Here is a 16,761-nt window from a genome sequence, read left to right as displayed (position 1 = left end):
GGCTACACCCGGTGACACTCAGAGCTTACTCCTGACTGTGTGCTCAGAAATCCCTCCTGGCTTGTGGGACCACATGGGATGCTGGGGATCAAACCCAGGTTTGTCCTGAGTCAGCAGAGTGCAAGGCAAATGCCCTACCGCAGCACTATTGCTCTGATTCCTAAAGGAGTTTAATATTTTAATTCAGCTAAGCAGAAGTAAACATTGAATGAGTAGTCATAAAAATGAGACTGTAGAAAAAGACTTCTCAGTGACTTGATGCTAAGAGATTCAGAACTTTTAATATATAATATTGACATAGTTTTTTGAGGAAAAGGGAAGAGTTAATTGACTCATCACTTCCTTCAAACAAGTATTTATTGAGTTAATTATATATATAAAGTTTTGTAAAGGTGATAACACAATTGATAAAATTACATTAATAACATGTTGATATTATTGAGTGATGTGATAAAACATTTTTATATTTTTCTATTTGTGTGGTAATTGCTCTTGGAGATAAAAACCCTTTGTCATTCACCATTCACTTTTTATTGATGGGGGTAGGGGGGATATTTAATGCACTAACAGCTAATTTAAGTATTGCACCTGTATTAGACGACAAGGAGGAGGCATATATATATTTAATACTTTAAGCTAAAGAGATTTAAATAAAAAATTATTCTTTTTTGTTTGTTTTGTTTCTAGGCCACATCCAAAGGTACTAAGGGGTTATTCCTGGCTCTGTGCTCAGAAATCAGTCCTGCCAGGCTCTGGGAACTATATGGGATGCCAGCGATCAAACTCGGGTCAGCTGTATTCAAAGCATAGCTGGATGCTGTAGTTTAGTCCCCAAACTCATCATTATTGATACTAAACATACCAGCTTTTAAAGTAAAAAAAACACCATAATTATCTTATATATATATATATATTTTTTTTTGTTGTTGTTGTTCCTTTATTTGAAGTTAACTATACAATGCTGATTTTAAATGATTGGACTCAGAAAAAGGAACCCATTGATAATTTTGAGTCATCAAGGAGTTTGGAGAAGAGTAGTGTTATAATGTGATACGAGGGGAAGAAGATGTAATACTAAAGGCTGTTTTAAGTATCTGACTATGCAGCAGATATATCCAATATGGATGATTTTTGGTTATGGGCTCAAACTAGGCACTAGCACAGTACTTGTAACTCTGCTCAGGCATTTTCAAGCAATGCTTTATGCATGATATTTGGTGCTGTGTATCTAATGCATGCAAGACAATTTTCTTACCCCATAGTGCTGTCTTTCTGATTCCATGAATAATATGTTTTAAAGAAATTAAAATAATGTTTTTATTAAGACACTGTGAGTAACATGTTGTTCATAATAGAGTTGTTTCAGACATGCAGTACTCTAACACCAATCCTACAATCACTGTGCTCTTCACTCCACTAATGTCCTCATTTTTTCTTATATTTATATCTCTTTGTGGAGAATATCATGTTTTTGTTATAATTTTCTTTTAATTCTCTTCTCATCTATTTTAGAGATTACATGAAATGGGTAAAACCTATTAATGTAAGATTTAATAAGAGTGAGGATAATTTAAATTTAAAAGGGAAAGTCTGAATAAGTTATGAAAATAGAAAATTTTTTTCTTAAGAGAAGGTATATTTAGGCCAGAAATGATAGCACAGTAGGAATGGTGTTTGTCTTGTATGATGTGGCCAACCTGGGTTTGATCCATAGCATCCATTATGGTCCCCTAAGCCTGCCAGGAGCAATTTTCTGAGCACAGAACCAGGACTAACCCCTGAGTGCTTCCAGGTATGGCCCAAGAACCAAAATAAAAAAGAATATTGGTTGTATGTTAGAATGTGTATTAAAGATATTGCTTATTTGTCTGCATTTCTAAGTAAAAATTACAATAATCTATATGGATGCAAAATTATCATAGAACATTTAATATATGTGAATCATTAATCATTATTGTATTTGTAAAAATTATAAAATAATAAATTGTAAATCTTTTAGCAATCTAAGAGCAAACATACCTTTCTTAATCTAGTAGGGAGCAATGTTATGCATGATTAGTCAGTTCCATACACAGTGCCACATGATGGGAAGTTTGTCACAGTCTTCTAAAGGATGTCCTTTAATAATTCTTGCAAAACTGTTTTCAAGGTTAATAATTTTCTAATCTGTTACCTATTCATGAAGCTTTCTTTAGTTTCTTCAAATCTAAAAGATAAACTAGCTAGAATATTGTTGGTGAGATGTTCATTTCATTGAGTATGATCTATTGAGAATAGATCCCTTCATTCTCATCTGGCTCATAGGGTTTCTTGACAGATCTGCTGTGAATCTTACTGATTTTCCTTTGTATCTAACTTCCTTGTTAGTACTTGCTGCTTTGAGTATTCTGTCTCTGGTTTTGATTTTTGTTATTCTGAGCACAGTATGTTTTGGATGTTTCTTAGTTGAGTTTATTTTTGCTGGAACCATTTATTTTCCAAGACTCTTGAAGTTTTGAGTCTTCATTAACTTTCATGATAATGTTGTAAGAAAGAAAGTAGGGGCTGGAGAGATGAAATAGGAAGTAAGGTGCTTGCTTTGAATATAACTGACCCTGGTTTGACTCTCTGACATTACATATGCTACCCATAGCACTGTCTGGAGTGGTTCATTGCTACTGTTGCCTGGACCCAAAACAAAAAAGAGAAAGCAACTGATCCATTTATAAAAAATGGAGAGCTTTATTAGTAATATCAATACAATAGTAAAGTGGATTTTGAGGAATTCTTAATATTTTATTTTTATTTTTGGAATTCTAGTAATTCCTACTGATAAACTTGAAGCAAATTTCAAATATAATAAGGATTTATGGGAAGGATCAGAGAATTCAGTACAAATGCTTTGCTCTCTATTATAGTTACACAAAGTCACAATGATATTTAGGGACTTTTAAGAAAAATGCCAGGGTTGCAGATAACTCTGGGTGAGTTTGCTTTGCTGCAAGAAGAAGGTCACAGACTCCATCTCTGCCTTTGTCTGCTTGCTTGCAAATGAATGATTTTGGTGGGACCTGGAGATTCTTAGAGAAAGGCTGCCTGTGACTTAGCAAAATCTACCGTGGCTTTCATAAAAAGTTTATGTTCTGCTGACAGATCATTAGAGTCATATTTCTTTATGAAGAATAGTGCTTTCATTTTCATCTTTCTCTTGTTTTCTTTTTTCTTTCCAGTTTGAAAAAGAGTTTACTGACCACCAAGAAACTCAGGCTCAGTTGCAGAAAAAAGAGGCAAAGATTAATGAGCTTCAAGCAGAGTTACAGGCTTTTAAATCTCAGGTAAAATACCATCTCCCCTGAGTGGATTCGGGCATTGAAATTTCACTAGGAGAATAAAGGTCGTGTCATGTCTTTATAGCAATAAAATGTTTAAACTTTAATTTCACTTGAGTCATAATATTGTTAATATGTGTATTCAATTGTTTGTTATGATTTTAAAATCACTTTCTGCTTCCCCAGGTTTGAAAGCATATTTAAACTTCTAGTGACTAATTTCTTTATAAGTTTTGTTTGGATTTTGTTTCCAATTGTCATACATTCATTAAGAAATTAAGCATGAAAAGTAGAAAAGTCTGTTACTCTTAGATTTGTCATTCATCATTGATTCTTATCCCACTACAGGAAATTACTGCTCAAGCTATTTATTTTTCAAAACCTTCAGCCTTTAGGTACCTTGTGGTGAAAGATAACCTCTAGCTGAATGAGAACATTTTCTGATAATTTTTCAATTTCCAAAAGTAAACAGATTTAAAACATGACAAAAAAGAGCAAATCTGGATTATGAATCAGGTTGCTCACATGCACCTTCTACATGTAAAACATTTAGATTGCAAGAAATGCATCATCTTCATACCTTAAATGGATGAGTTATGGGGTAGAATATTTATAGGTGAATTTCTTCATGCAGTTTTTATATATTTGATGATGAACGAACTATACGTGTATAGTTTTTGCTATTGGTCTTTTATCCTAATTTTGTGGTTATATTCAAATAACTCCAGGTATGCTATTTACTAATTGATAAACTAATTTCTATATTACTGGTATTTTTTTCTTTGGAATACTCAGTGAATATTTAGTTTCATTCCAAAAAACTGCCTAAAGATACTTTAAAAAATACTATTTGATCAAGTTCAATTTTAGAGAAAAAAAGTAAAATTTCTCTCTTTGTGAAAATAGTTTGTGATTTTTCCTTAGTGCTGTAAAAAGTACTGTAAAAATTACCAAAGAACTGAAAATTTTTTATATTTTTCCTTTGGCTTTTTGTCTTTCATATTAAAATAAACATTTGATTATGTTTCTTGTTTCCAAATGAGTTATATACTATGGGTGAAATATATATGATAATTTTTTCCTTGCCTGTGCTAATCTAAATGTAAAGACTTTTAATTCTTTTTAATTTCACGTAAGTGAAAAATTGCTTTATAAATTAAATATAGACAGTCTAGTTTATAAAATATATATCTACCATCTTAGATATATTAATGTTTTGTACTTTTATTCAAGTTGAAAACAATGATATTTTAACAGTAGATTAAAGAATTTCCAATGCTAGGGCTGGAGAGATAGCACAGCAGCGTTTGCCTTGCAAGTAGCCGACCTAGGACCTAAGGTGGTTGGTTTGAATCCCGGCATCTCATATGGTCCCCCGTGCCTGCCAGGAGCTATTTCTGAGCAGACAGCGAGGAGTAACTCCTGAGCACCACTGGGTGTGGCCCCCCCCCCAAAAAAAAAAGAAATTTCAATGCTCTAGATTATACATAATAATGAAGCTATTTTATTTTGATACTGATCGGCCTATAGAGTTTAGGGCTATCAGGAAAAACTAATTTTGGAGAACCACCACTATAGTCTATGTATTAGTTTGTATTTATCTTGAGAGATACCTCTGTTTAAGATATTGATATTTGATCTAACCAGGGGTCCTCAAACTTTTTAAACAGGGGGCCAGTTCACTGTCCCTCAGATCATTGGAGGGTCTGACTATAGTAAAAACAAAACTTATGAATGAATTGTTATGCACACTGCATATATCTTATTTTGCAATGAAGAAACAAAACAGATAGAAATACAATATGTGGCCCGTGGGCCATAGTTTGAGGACCACTGAAAGCTATGAATATTTTGAAGGACATTAATATATCTATCTTTAGTGTAATTCCTTTATTTCACAACAAGTACTGATGGATATTAGTATATAATGATGAACAAAGTATTGGGTGATTGTATAGGTATTGGTGTCTTTATGATTTCTGGTACTAGTCTTCAGGTCATCCTTAGGTATAGTTCCAGAGGCCCCTAAGTGCTTCCTGTATGGCCCTAGTGCCTCTGGGACTAGAGTCTGAACAGCACAACATCCTTACATTGAACTTCTGGTTAGACTCTAGCTTTCCTGCGCACCACTTAAAGCATCCCTTCTCTCCTCTCTCCTACTCTGTACCTCCATTGATGAACAAAATAGAAATAATATCTGTGTCTGGACTCATGAAAGATAGATTTAGTTCAATCATTACCAAATGCAATATTTTAGAGCAGAAATACAAACATAAATTTGTCTTAAAATATAGTTAACTACAAAATGTTTATTGAATGAGAACATAATATACATACATCCTTAACATTTAAATTGCATTGGTCTTATCTCAGCATTAATCTTAAGCCAATTCTTTACATTGAATGTTTATTTGTGCAGTGGTATTCTGACAGTACCTAGGGTTTATTCCTGACTTTGTATTCAGGAGGACCAAATGTTATATTGGGGATATAATCAAAGTGGCCCTTGTGCAAGGCAAACACCTTAAATCCCTCTTATATTTCCCTGTGATGCACTTAACTTTTAAAAAAGATTTTGTCTTTGATTTGTAGTGTTATTACAATTTTTGCTGGCTCAGATATTAATTCATGGCTTTTTTTTGCATGTTTCCATAATTGTATCATATTACTTTTAAAATTTTTAACAGTTATTAACTTTCCATCATTTATCAAATAGTTTACATATATAGGACTCAATTGAAGCTTGTGATTTTTTTGTTTTGTTTTGTTTTTGGTTTTTGGGCCACACTTGGTGATGCTCAGGGGTTACTCCTGGCTATGAGCTCAGAAATTACTCCTGGCTTGGGGGGATCATATAGGATGCTGGGGAATCGAATCATGGTCTGTCTTATATCAGCCACATGTAAGGCAAACACCCTACTGCTGCTCTACCACTCCAGCCCCTGTAGTTGGTGATTTTTAAGAAAATAAAAATACAACAATATTACTCATCAATCCAGGCTATTTTGATGATATTTAAAAATGCAACTTAAGTTTCTCCACATACTTTGATTTCATGGACAAAAGTGCCAGCATACATATTTGGCCTCCTTTCTCCTTCGATTTTACTTTCTGGCATTTGATTCTACAGACACAGCTTTATTATTTTATTCACTCTTTGTGATTTATGATTTAGTGTTTGCCTCCTTTTTTTTTTTTGTCTTTAATTTGCTTGCCTTTCAGAGATTTTTCTCACCAGTAGTCATTTGACAATCTCTGGGTGTAGAGGAAAGTGTGGTTACTTAGCCAGGGTTATTTCCCTTCTGATGAAAAAAAAAAAGAATAGTTTAATACAATTTCATCAATAGTATTTTTTTTTAGGAAAAAATAGTGATTCCTTGAATAATTATTGAACATTTTGTAGGAACTATAAAGGAGGAATACAAGGGTTTTAAGAGTATAGAATTAGTTGCCTTTGGGGCCAGAGAGAGAGTATAGCGATTAAGGCTTTTGCCTGGGAAGCAGCTAATGGTTGAATTCCAGCATCACACATGGAGATCCTCCTGTACCACCAGGACTGATACCTGAGTCTAGGGCTAGGACTAAGGCCCTGCGTACTGCCAACTGTGACCCCCCCCACAAATATCCAAACAAGCAAGCAAACAAGTGCCAATTGGGTTTCTCAAAGAGGACATAGGGATTGGAGTTGAGATTGACCTGTGCATGAATTGTATCTAACACTCAGAGAAGGAGTTGCCAGGGGACCAGATAGATTGTTTTATCAATTTGTAAGTCCAACTCAGAATATTTAATTTTTTCAAGCATTGTTGTGACAATGCTGTTTAAGTTTCTTTATCTAGATCTTTTTGTTTTCAACTTTCTATTTAAATACTAGTTTTTCTTAGAATATATGCTTAGATTTTTCCTTATGCTCCATCCTTTGGTTGGACTTAACCCTATAATTACAGCTCTTAACTGATGCTAGCTGGAAATTTCCTTCTGGAGATATCTATTTGTGTCTATAAGTAATTCAGTATAGGGAATACTCTTTTATGACAATTACAATGTATGTATGTATGTGTGTATGGATGTATGTATGTATGTATGTATGTATGTATGTATGTATGTATGTATGTATGTATGTTGTTTTTGGGCTACACCCAGTGGTGCTCAGGGGTAGATCCTGGCTCTGTGCTCAGAAATCTGGCAGTCTTGGGGGACCTGATGGGATACTGGGGATCGAACCCTGGTCTGTCTGGATCTGCTGCATGCAAGGCAAATGCCCTACACTGTGCTATCTGGCAATTGTATTTTAATTGAAACAAAAGACTCAAATAGATCAATTTGTTTTTGGTTAAATCACATAAAATTATATTATCTTATTTTTTAGGTGTATACTATTACGTGTTTTTTTAATGTTCTTAGACATGCTTATTAAGTATATATATAAGTATTAATATATTTTAAAGTGCATGTAAATATTAATATAAAAATTTTTCCCCTGCAGTTTGGTGTGTTGCCAGCAGATGCAAAAATATCTTTGCCGCCATCAGCTGAAAATCAAAGTAGTCACCCAATTCCCCCTCCTCCTCCACCTTTAGCCTCCTTTGGTGGAGCACCACCCCCTCCACCCCCTCCACCCCCTCCTCCTCTTCCAGGAATGGTGCCATTTGGTGGCCCTGTGCCTCCTCCTCCTCCTCCCCTGGGAATTCTTGGTGGGAAAATAGATCCACCACCACCAAACCTGCCATTTGGGTTAAAACCAAAGAAAGAATTTAAACCTGAAACCAACATGAGAAGATTGAATTGGCTAAAGGTAATAACACAAATGAAGAAAAATTTGCTGTTACTTAGATTAAAATTTAGTTTTTGTGTTTATATATAATTTATCATGGCAATCAATTGAAGTGATATTAAACAGACATTATTTATCATTTCTCCTTTTTTTAAATGAGAAGAATTGAGACAATGTCCTTTGGTATTGAAGTTTTCTTTCTTTCTTTCTTTCTTTCTTTCTTTCTTTCTTTCTTTCTTTCTTTCTTTCTTTCTTTCTTTCTTTCTTTCTTTCTTTCTTTCTTTCTTTCTTTCTTTCTTTCTTTCTTTCTTTCTTTCTTTCTTTCTTTCTTTCTTTCTTTCTTTCTTTCTTTCTTTCTTTCTTTCTTTCTTCTTTCTTTCTTCTTCTTCCTTCCTTCCTTCCTTCCTTCCTTCCTTCCTTCCTTCCTTCCTTCCTTCCTTCCTTCCTTCCTTCCTTCCTTCCTTCCTTCCTTCCTTCCTTCCTTCCTTCCTTCCTTCCTTCCTTCCTTCCTTCCTTCCTTCCTTCCTTCCTTCCTTCCTTCCTTCCTTCCTTCCTTCCTTCCTTCCTTCCTTCCTTCCTTCCTTCCTCCTCCTCCCTCCCTCCCTCCCTCCCTCCCTCCCTCCCTCCCTCCCTCCCTCCCTCCCTCCCTCCCTCCCTCCCTCCCTCCCTCCCTCCTTCCTTCCTTCCTTCCTTCCTTTCCTTTTTATTTGTTTTGTTTTTGGGTCACACTGGGCAGCACTCAGGAGTTACTACTGGCTCTATGCCCAGAAATGCTCCTGGCAGGCTCAGGGGACCACATGGGATGCCGGAATCCAAACCGCTGTCCTTCTGCATGCAAGACAAATGCCTTACCTCCATGCTATCTCTCCGGCCCCGAAAAGTTGTCTTAGATTTTGGGAATTGGTGCCATTTTTTTACATGGATTTGACATGTGATTAAATTGGTAATCAAATATTTACATGATTTAAAACTAGAGTTATTTACCAACTTTACTGTGTTGCTACCTAGTGGAAAAATTATTCATCGTTATCAGACAATATTTAGTTAGGGCATAGTTTTTCTGGTGTCCGTAAAAAGCTGATACATTGATCATTTAACCTTACGAAGTACAATAGAGAGCTATTATCAATGTTGTGTTATTATCTCTTCACTTGTGATTCATGGTCCCATGCACAGAACAGTCTATCCTGCAGTTGAAGAGTACATAGGAATAATGTTACATATTTTGAAAAATAGATAAAAATTTTATGTTATTTGGCATCAGGTTACATACTATTTGATCATTAATTTTTTAATTTCTCCATTGAAACTTCCTAATATACATATAGTTTTTGAAATACATTATTGGGAAAAGCCTTATGGGGATTTCTTCATAAATATCTGCTGGTAGCTATGGGACATTGGATCTGTACATAGTGATTGGGCTGGGACTAATAAAGCAGTCTACCATTTATGAATATGTCCTTTTTCTGATTGCAGATCAGACCTCATGATATGACTGAAAATTGTTTCTGGATAAAAGCAAATGAAAATAAGTATGAAAATGTGGATTTGCTTTTCAAGCTTGAGAATATATTTTGTTGCCAGCGAAAAGGTAAGTTTTACATTTTACTTGTTTTATAATTTAGATTAAAAAATAAGTGGCAGTGTAGGTAATATGGTTACAATTGAGTTCAAGTGTATGGTGCAAGGCGCTATACCTCCCTCAATATTAGTATTTTTACTGCCATGATAAATATTAGTATTTATACTGACTTTTAGGAAAATATTATTATGCTTTTATTTTATCAATCAGTAAATCATCTAAAAATAAAGTGCAAAAAGGGTGATTTTATTATATAGGATATTAAACAAGCAATTAAAATGTAAAGGCTTTATATTGTAAATGACTTTTTCTGTTATTGTTTTGTTTTGGGCCACACCCAGCAGTTCTTAGGTATTAGTCCTGGCTCTACATTTAGAACTATTTCTGGCTGTCATTGGGGGTTATGGGGGATTTTGAGGCTAAAATCCTAGTTGGTCATGTGCAAGACAAGAACCCAATCTGTTGTACTATTGCTTTGGCTATTTAATGGGATATTTCGTTTAATTTTTTATGTAATATTTTGTTAAAGGTACTGAGATTAGATTTTCATAAAGGAGAGAATTTTAGCATGTGAGTTTACTTTAATCTGTTCGAAAAAATAAAAACAATATGTGAGCATTCTTCTAGTCAGTTTTTTTTATAGTGTAAAGTTTACTATAAAGTGATCATCTCATAATTTAATCAGTATGGCTCCCATGAGGTAGAAATATCAAATCATAGTGTTTCTTGAAAGTAAGTTTGAAGTAGAAATATGAGTAGGTTATATGATCTTTTCATTACAAGAAGAAAACTCATTTTCCAAATTACTTTGTAATAGCTTTTGCCTGTGCAATATTATTTAAAAATATTTAGATATTACTTTTGTATGAAAATTGTTTATCTTGACTAATCTCATGGGCCTACCACTTGAAATACAGACTATAGCCATCTGTATTATTAAGATAATTTTAAGGTCTACAGTACAAAGCATTTAGATTATTCATTAAGTATTTAATAAAGGATTGTTTTTCACTATTGATTTAAAGAACTTTTGTCTGTGGATTTGTGAACATAGGTAGGTAAGGAGAGAAAGGTTATAGTGGATGAAGTGGGAAGACTTGGTTCAGAGATGGAGGAATTAGTTTACTAAAATATATGCTGTGTTCTAGGAATCTTGCAGGATGTTTTATCTGTTTGAGTTAATTTGAGGCTCACAATAATCAAGAGATTATGACAGATATATCCAAATTATTTTCATTCCTTTGAAATGCTTTCCAAAATAAAAATTTATATATATATATATATATATATATATTATACTTTCTGGAAAGTCAAAAGGTAGGAATTATGTAATATAACTAACTTAATTGATACTACTTTCTAAAATTTGTGGTAAATTCAGAGCTTTAGTAGGTACTGTTTAACCATTGATGTTGACCAAAATAGTAAATATGATTCATTTTGATCTTTGAAATCACGGGAATTTTCTCAGTAAACTTTCACTGGGAAAATTTTTGAAATAGGCAGATCTTAATTTTACCTTTTGATTATGGAGAATTAAAATTTTCTTTGAATAAGATTTGTGTACTCCAGGCAATCAAGGAAAATATAAGGCAGTTAAAATGAATATTTACATGTAAAACTCTTCAGAATTTTAGATTTTATAATCGAGAATTGATTAGTTTTCCCTTTGCTTTCCTAGTAGGTGCAAATGGTGGTGCCTAAAAGCTATTTAAGTAATATTGGCACCCAGTGACTCTTTTTTACCCTCTTTACTCTGATTACTTTCTTAATTAATGAGGCTCAAAAGGGAAACTTGTTAGCATGCCTTTAATTTAGCTGTAGTGTTAGTCCTAAATGAAATAATTAAACTTTAAAAAATTCCTAAGTCATCTAACTTTAGACTTGAGATTCAAGGTTAAAAAAAGATGCACTTCAGTTTAAAGATAAAGGTGACTTAATGATCATTTTCTGGACAATCCATACTTCATTTCTTTGCTTTTGTACATGCAATCCATCCCCTATTACTAGAATTTTCTTTTTCAGTAGAATTGCACATGCCTATGAATTACTATGTTTCAGGTCAATCCTTTCTTTTCTCTCTGCTGATAATGAATGGTAGTTCCATGTTGCATTGAAAAGATAAGGACGTTCAGGATTATGACCCTTGGTGAATGCTAATATTTTACTTATGAGCTATCAGTGACTTTTTGTCTGGAGTTTGGAGACTCATTACTAAGTAGTCTTATTAGAGGAGTTTTGCATTTCTCAATATGTATTTTGTTAAAAAAAAGTCCATCCGTTGTTTGTTTACAAAAAATTGGCGTTTTATGTAGATGTTTTATAGGAAAGTCCAGAAAGGAAGATTACAGAAAGTTGTCTAGGGAGCTTAAACTACATAAGCCTAGTGGAATAGACAGATGGTTCTCTATTGTCTCTTTTTTTTTTTTATTAGGCTGAGACTGTAAGCTCAGTGTTAACATTTTATGGTCCTCCATGATTCCCAGGGTTACTTTATTTGGAACAGTTTTGCTATTTCTGCATAATTCAAAATTTAACTTTATTGCTTGTTTATTTGGTCTAAAATGGAGATCTAGTTGTTCTTTTGACTCTATCTAGCAAGGATAGAGGCATTACATATTTTTTGGGAGTCACAGCCTGGCTATAGGACAAAGCATTTATCTTAAAGGTGAACAATGAGTTTTTTTGTTTTTTTTTTTAAGGAATTTTATTGCAATTAGAAGAAGGGTTAATTCTGAGATCACACAACTGAACATCCCACTAGGCATTTGAATGATAGGTGCACATTTCTTTAGCATTTGAAATAGGTTAAAAAAAAAAAGGTCCAGAATCCACTTACTCTAAGATATATCCTGGGGGCAGGCTCAAATACTCTGAGCACTGGACCAAAATTCGATCTTAGCTACTGCAAGGATCACTGAGCACCTTTAGGTGATTCCCTGATGGCCCTTTTTTCTTACCAAGCACCATCTGCATGGATTCTCTGGACTAAGCTCTACCAGGAGTATTCCCTGGGTCCCTGAAGCATTAGTTGGGTGTGTGGCCCCTAATTAAAATCTTTAAAAAGGAACTTGAATATTTCTCTATGTTTTTGGTTTTTACTAAGCATGATTTTTTTTTTTTTATTCTTGTAGTTTGCTCTAAGATTTTTACCATTCCTTTCCTTGGAGTTTGTTTATAGATTATTTGTTTGTTAATGCCTCAAACTATGTTTAGAAGAAGAACTAATAATGCCTTCTGGGCTCTTGTGGTATAGCAGTCCCTGAGCTGGGATATGTTTTTGCTATGCTGTTAATCTTTACCTTATTTCCTCCTGCAAAACAGTCTTATCACCACATAATACCATCCTACCCAACCTATTTATTCTTGGACACAGCAAGATGTTTTTTGGCAAAAAATTCTTTGTCAAAATTCTGGCAAGAATTTTTTTTAACTCATCTTGCAACATTTCCCCCCTTTAGGCTAGCTGTTACTTTCTTTATTTTAAATGATCTTTCCCTTCTGACATTATTAATATAATCACATCAGTGGAAAAGTTCCTTTTGTCATTTCTTTAGCAGTATTGGTTAATCTTTTTCTGTGAAATCAATCGTTTTTTATCATGCATTTTTATTATATTTCTTTATGTGTCTTTTTTTTAAACTACTACTTACATCATATTGATTTCTTTGTTTTCTCACTTTTAAGTTTTTGAGATACTCTACACATTTTAAACTTTCCTGAAAATAACAGATTTCTTTCATATAGTTTTTCTTCCTCTCATTTGTTTTTCTCACATTTTTTCTCTTTGAATAGTCGACTACTACTGTTGAAGTTAGTGTAGATTTAATAGGTACAAACTTTTAGGTCTTGCATTTGGCATGGGGACATTATATGAGGAGGGGTGACATGCTGTTATTACAGTCTCAAGTTCTTAGTTGAAATATCAGGATGAGGATTGGCGCAACAAATGCTGATTTTGATTTTAGAAAAGACGGCCATATTTTACTATCTTCAACTTCTGTTAACATTTAACAAGGTTATAAAAGAACATTTTATATTCTCTGAAATTTAATCACAGTATTCATATATGAACATTTGGTATCATCAAAATATGCTAATGATCTGCATGGTTTGTGTTTTATTTTTTTAAAATCAGATTGGAAGCATCTGTTTGTTAATTTTTACAGCCTGTTGGAAAATGAAGTGAAACATACTAACAGGTTATTGGTGTTGAGTTAGTCAATTAAAATTAATATTAATTACTTTCATTATTCACAAACTGTTAATTTAATGGAATTAAAGGGCCTTTGGATGTATATGAATAAATTAATTTACTTAGACTTTTTTGGTTTTTACAAAAATATGATTCAACAATATTTAGATTTATGAAATAATCATGTTTTATAACAGGTGCATCATATATGCTAGATAGGACCAATATACTGGCTTTTTGTGTGTATGTATCAGGCCACTTCTGGTTAAATTCATATATTTTTGCTTGTTCTGTGCTCAAGAATCATTTCTTGTATTGCATGGGAACTGTATATTGTGCTGGTGATCAAATCCAGTTCAACAGCATGTAAACCAACTGTCCTATCTGCTGTATTATAACTCAGCCCCTTGAAATAATTTCTTAACTGAATAGCTGTAGAAGTAGTAAAAAAAAACCCCAACAAATCAAGCATAAATGTTTGACCTCAGTTTAGAGGATAAAGTATTGGGGTAAGTAGGTATCTTAAACACATTTCTTTTTTCAAGGATGGCACTTTGTATGAACAGAATAAAAGATATTCTAAACTATCTTACAAGCTTACATTAAGATATATATTCCTTTTTGGCCATATTCAATAATGCTCATTGCTTACTCCTCATTCTGCACTCAGGGATCACTCCTGTCATTGCTTAGGGGACTATATGGGATGCTGGGAATTGAACCCAGATTGTTCATGTGCAAGGCATGTGCCCTCTCCACTGTATAATTGCTCTGGCTGGCCCCAAGATGAATAAAACTTAGAACAGAAGTATGTTTCTTGGGAATAAATGTTATCAAAATAAATGATGCCAAAATAAACTCAACATATATAAACATCTTAAATATTCTAAAATATATTAATTTTATAACTTAGCAAATACATATTTAAAAAGACTATGAAGAAGTTAGTGGAGAATAAATGCTTCTTTAGAAATTTATCACTTTGTTATTCTCTTTAGTTTAATCTCAAATGAACTAAAGACCTAGGCAAGTTCTAAGTCAAGAAGTTCTTGTTTCTTCATTAGAAAGTATCACGTCGCTACCAATTATATTGTATTCTCGGTTGAGTTGCCAAAGAACCAAATTTATTCTAAAAGCTTTAGAGAAAAAAGAAGCTTAAAAAAAAAAAAACAACTAAAGAAAGTTGCTTTAAGCTGAAACTATAGAAGACTCAAGTCCACAATATACTTTAGTTGCAAACTTAGGTTTATCATCAGCATGGTGTAATGGAAAATTTAAAGTTTCCCATATTGACCTATTTCCTATATGTTTTACTGTGTCTAATATTAAACAGAAAGGGAAGACAAAGGTCTTTTTTTTTTTCTTTTAAATATTAAACAAAAAAGGAAGAAAAGGTGAGAAGCCCCTCATTTTCTCCTTTTCTTTCCATGAGAAAAAGAAATAGAATTAGTGTACAAGCTTCAAATTGAAATCACTTGATTATAGTTGAGAGAGAGAAAGGCAGAATGCCTGTCCCAGAGACAGGCAGCGGTGGGGAGGGAAATTGGGGATTTTGGTGATGGTAAAATTGCACAGTGAAAGGTAATGTACATTCTGTTACTGAAACCCAGCTATAAACATTTCTGTAACCACAGTACTTAAATAAAAAAAAATTTTTTTTAAATGGAATCACTTGACTAATGGCAGTAGATGGAAGGGGGGAATCCTTCTGTCTCTCATATATTGTAAATTCACCTCAGTATTTTGTCTTTGGTAACAGTTTCAGTAGTGTTCTTGTAATTATCATTTATTTACAAAATAGTATAGTTTTGCTAGAGTCTATGATCATATATATCTTTATTTCTAAATTTTTTATTTCCTGTATCATTTGCTTTAGTCCTTATTTTCTTACTGCCTCTCCTATTGCCCATGATTGCTTAAAGTGCATTCTCCAATTTCAGGCAGTTGTTCTCTGCCTTAATCTACATTATGTTCTATCACGTAGGACTCACACATAATTAGTGCACAGATTTTTCATCTAAAAGTATGAATGAAGCTTATTTTTCTGAATGCACTGCCTTACTGTTTTTTATTTTTAGTGGTGCCAGAAATTGAACCAGTGGTAAATGGTACCACATTTGCAAGGCATGTATGTTACCAATGATTCTCATCCCTGGCCCATTTAGTATTTAAACCTAATACTTTACAAAACAGATCTGTTCCCCTTTTCCTTTTCTTTCTACCAACCTCCCAAGTCTACTTCTTCATTATTTTCCTAGTTTGGAAGAAAATATCATACAACTTGTTATATTCTATATTTGGAGCTTAGATAGTAATGGTAGGGCAATCAAAAGGAGAAGCTGATTATAAGGTATATATATATATATATATATATATATATATATATATATATATACACACTTGATGTTAAATAATTCAGAGCCAGAGAGATAGCATGGAGGTAGGGCATTTGCCTTGCATGCAGATGTACAGTGGTTCAAATCCCAGCATCCCATATGGTCCCCTGAGTCTTCCAGGAGCGATTTCTTCGCGTAAAGCCAGGAGTAACCCCTGAGTGCTGTGGGGTGTAACCCAAAACCAAAAGAAAAAAATGCTGTAAATTATGCTTTGTAACAAAAATGGAAATCAATATATTTTTAACCTTGAATTCAAGTGCTTAAGTGCACTTGGTGCTTTATTTTTATCAAGGCTACAACTTGTGCATCATTTTGTGCATATGATTATTGTCTTGTAACATATTTTGTGAATTATACACAAGTTTTTATATATTTTATATTTTTTATACCAATTGAAGGGAAAGCAATCCTATGGATTTATTAGTTAATATGGATTTAATTCTTTTATGTATCTATTTTTTTAAGGAAGAGGTTTTTGTGGGTATTTATTTATTTTTTTTTAA

The 16,761-nt window shown here is 33.3% G+C and overlaps 1 protein-coding gene across 1 annotated transcript in view; it reads left to right on the top strand.

The window, feature by feature from the left end:
- DIAPH3 (diaphanous related formin 3) overlaps window positions 1–16,761 on the top strand; it is a 552,109-nt gene that overhangs the window by 203,200 nt on the left and 332,148 nt on the right. Inside the window, 3 exon segments of the mRNA XM_049778724.1 lie at window positions 3,210–3,314; window positions 7,795–8,103; window positions 9,562–9,676. Coding sequence (XP_049634681.1) covers window positions 3,210–3,314; window positions 7,795–8,103; window positions 9,562–9,676 — 529 coding nt within the window.

Source organism: Suncus etruscus, chromosome 8, assembly GCF_024139225.1.
Source record: "Suncus etruscus isolate mSunEtr1 chromosome 8, mSunEtr1.pri.cur, whole genome shotgun sequence".
Lineage (NCBI taxonomy): Eukaryota > Metazoa > Chordata > Mammalia > Eulipotyphla > Soricidae > Suncus > Suncus etruscus.
The sequence above is the reverse complement of the archived record's forward strand: the minus strand, read 5'-3'. Positions and strand labels throughout refer to the sequence as shown.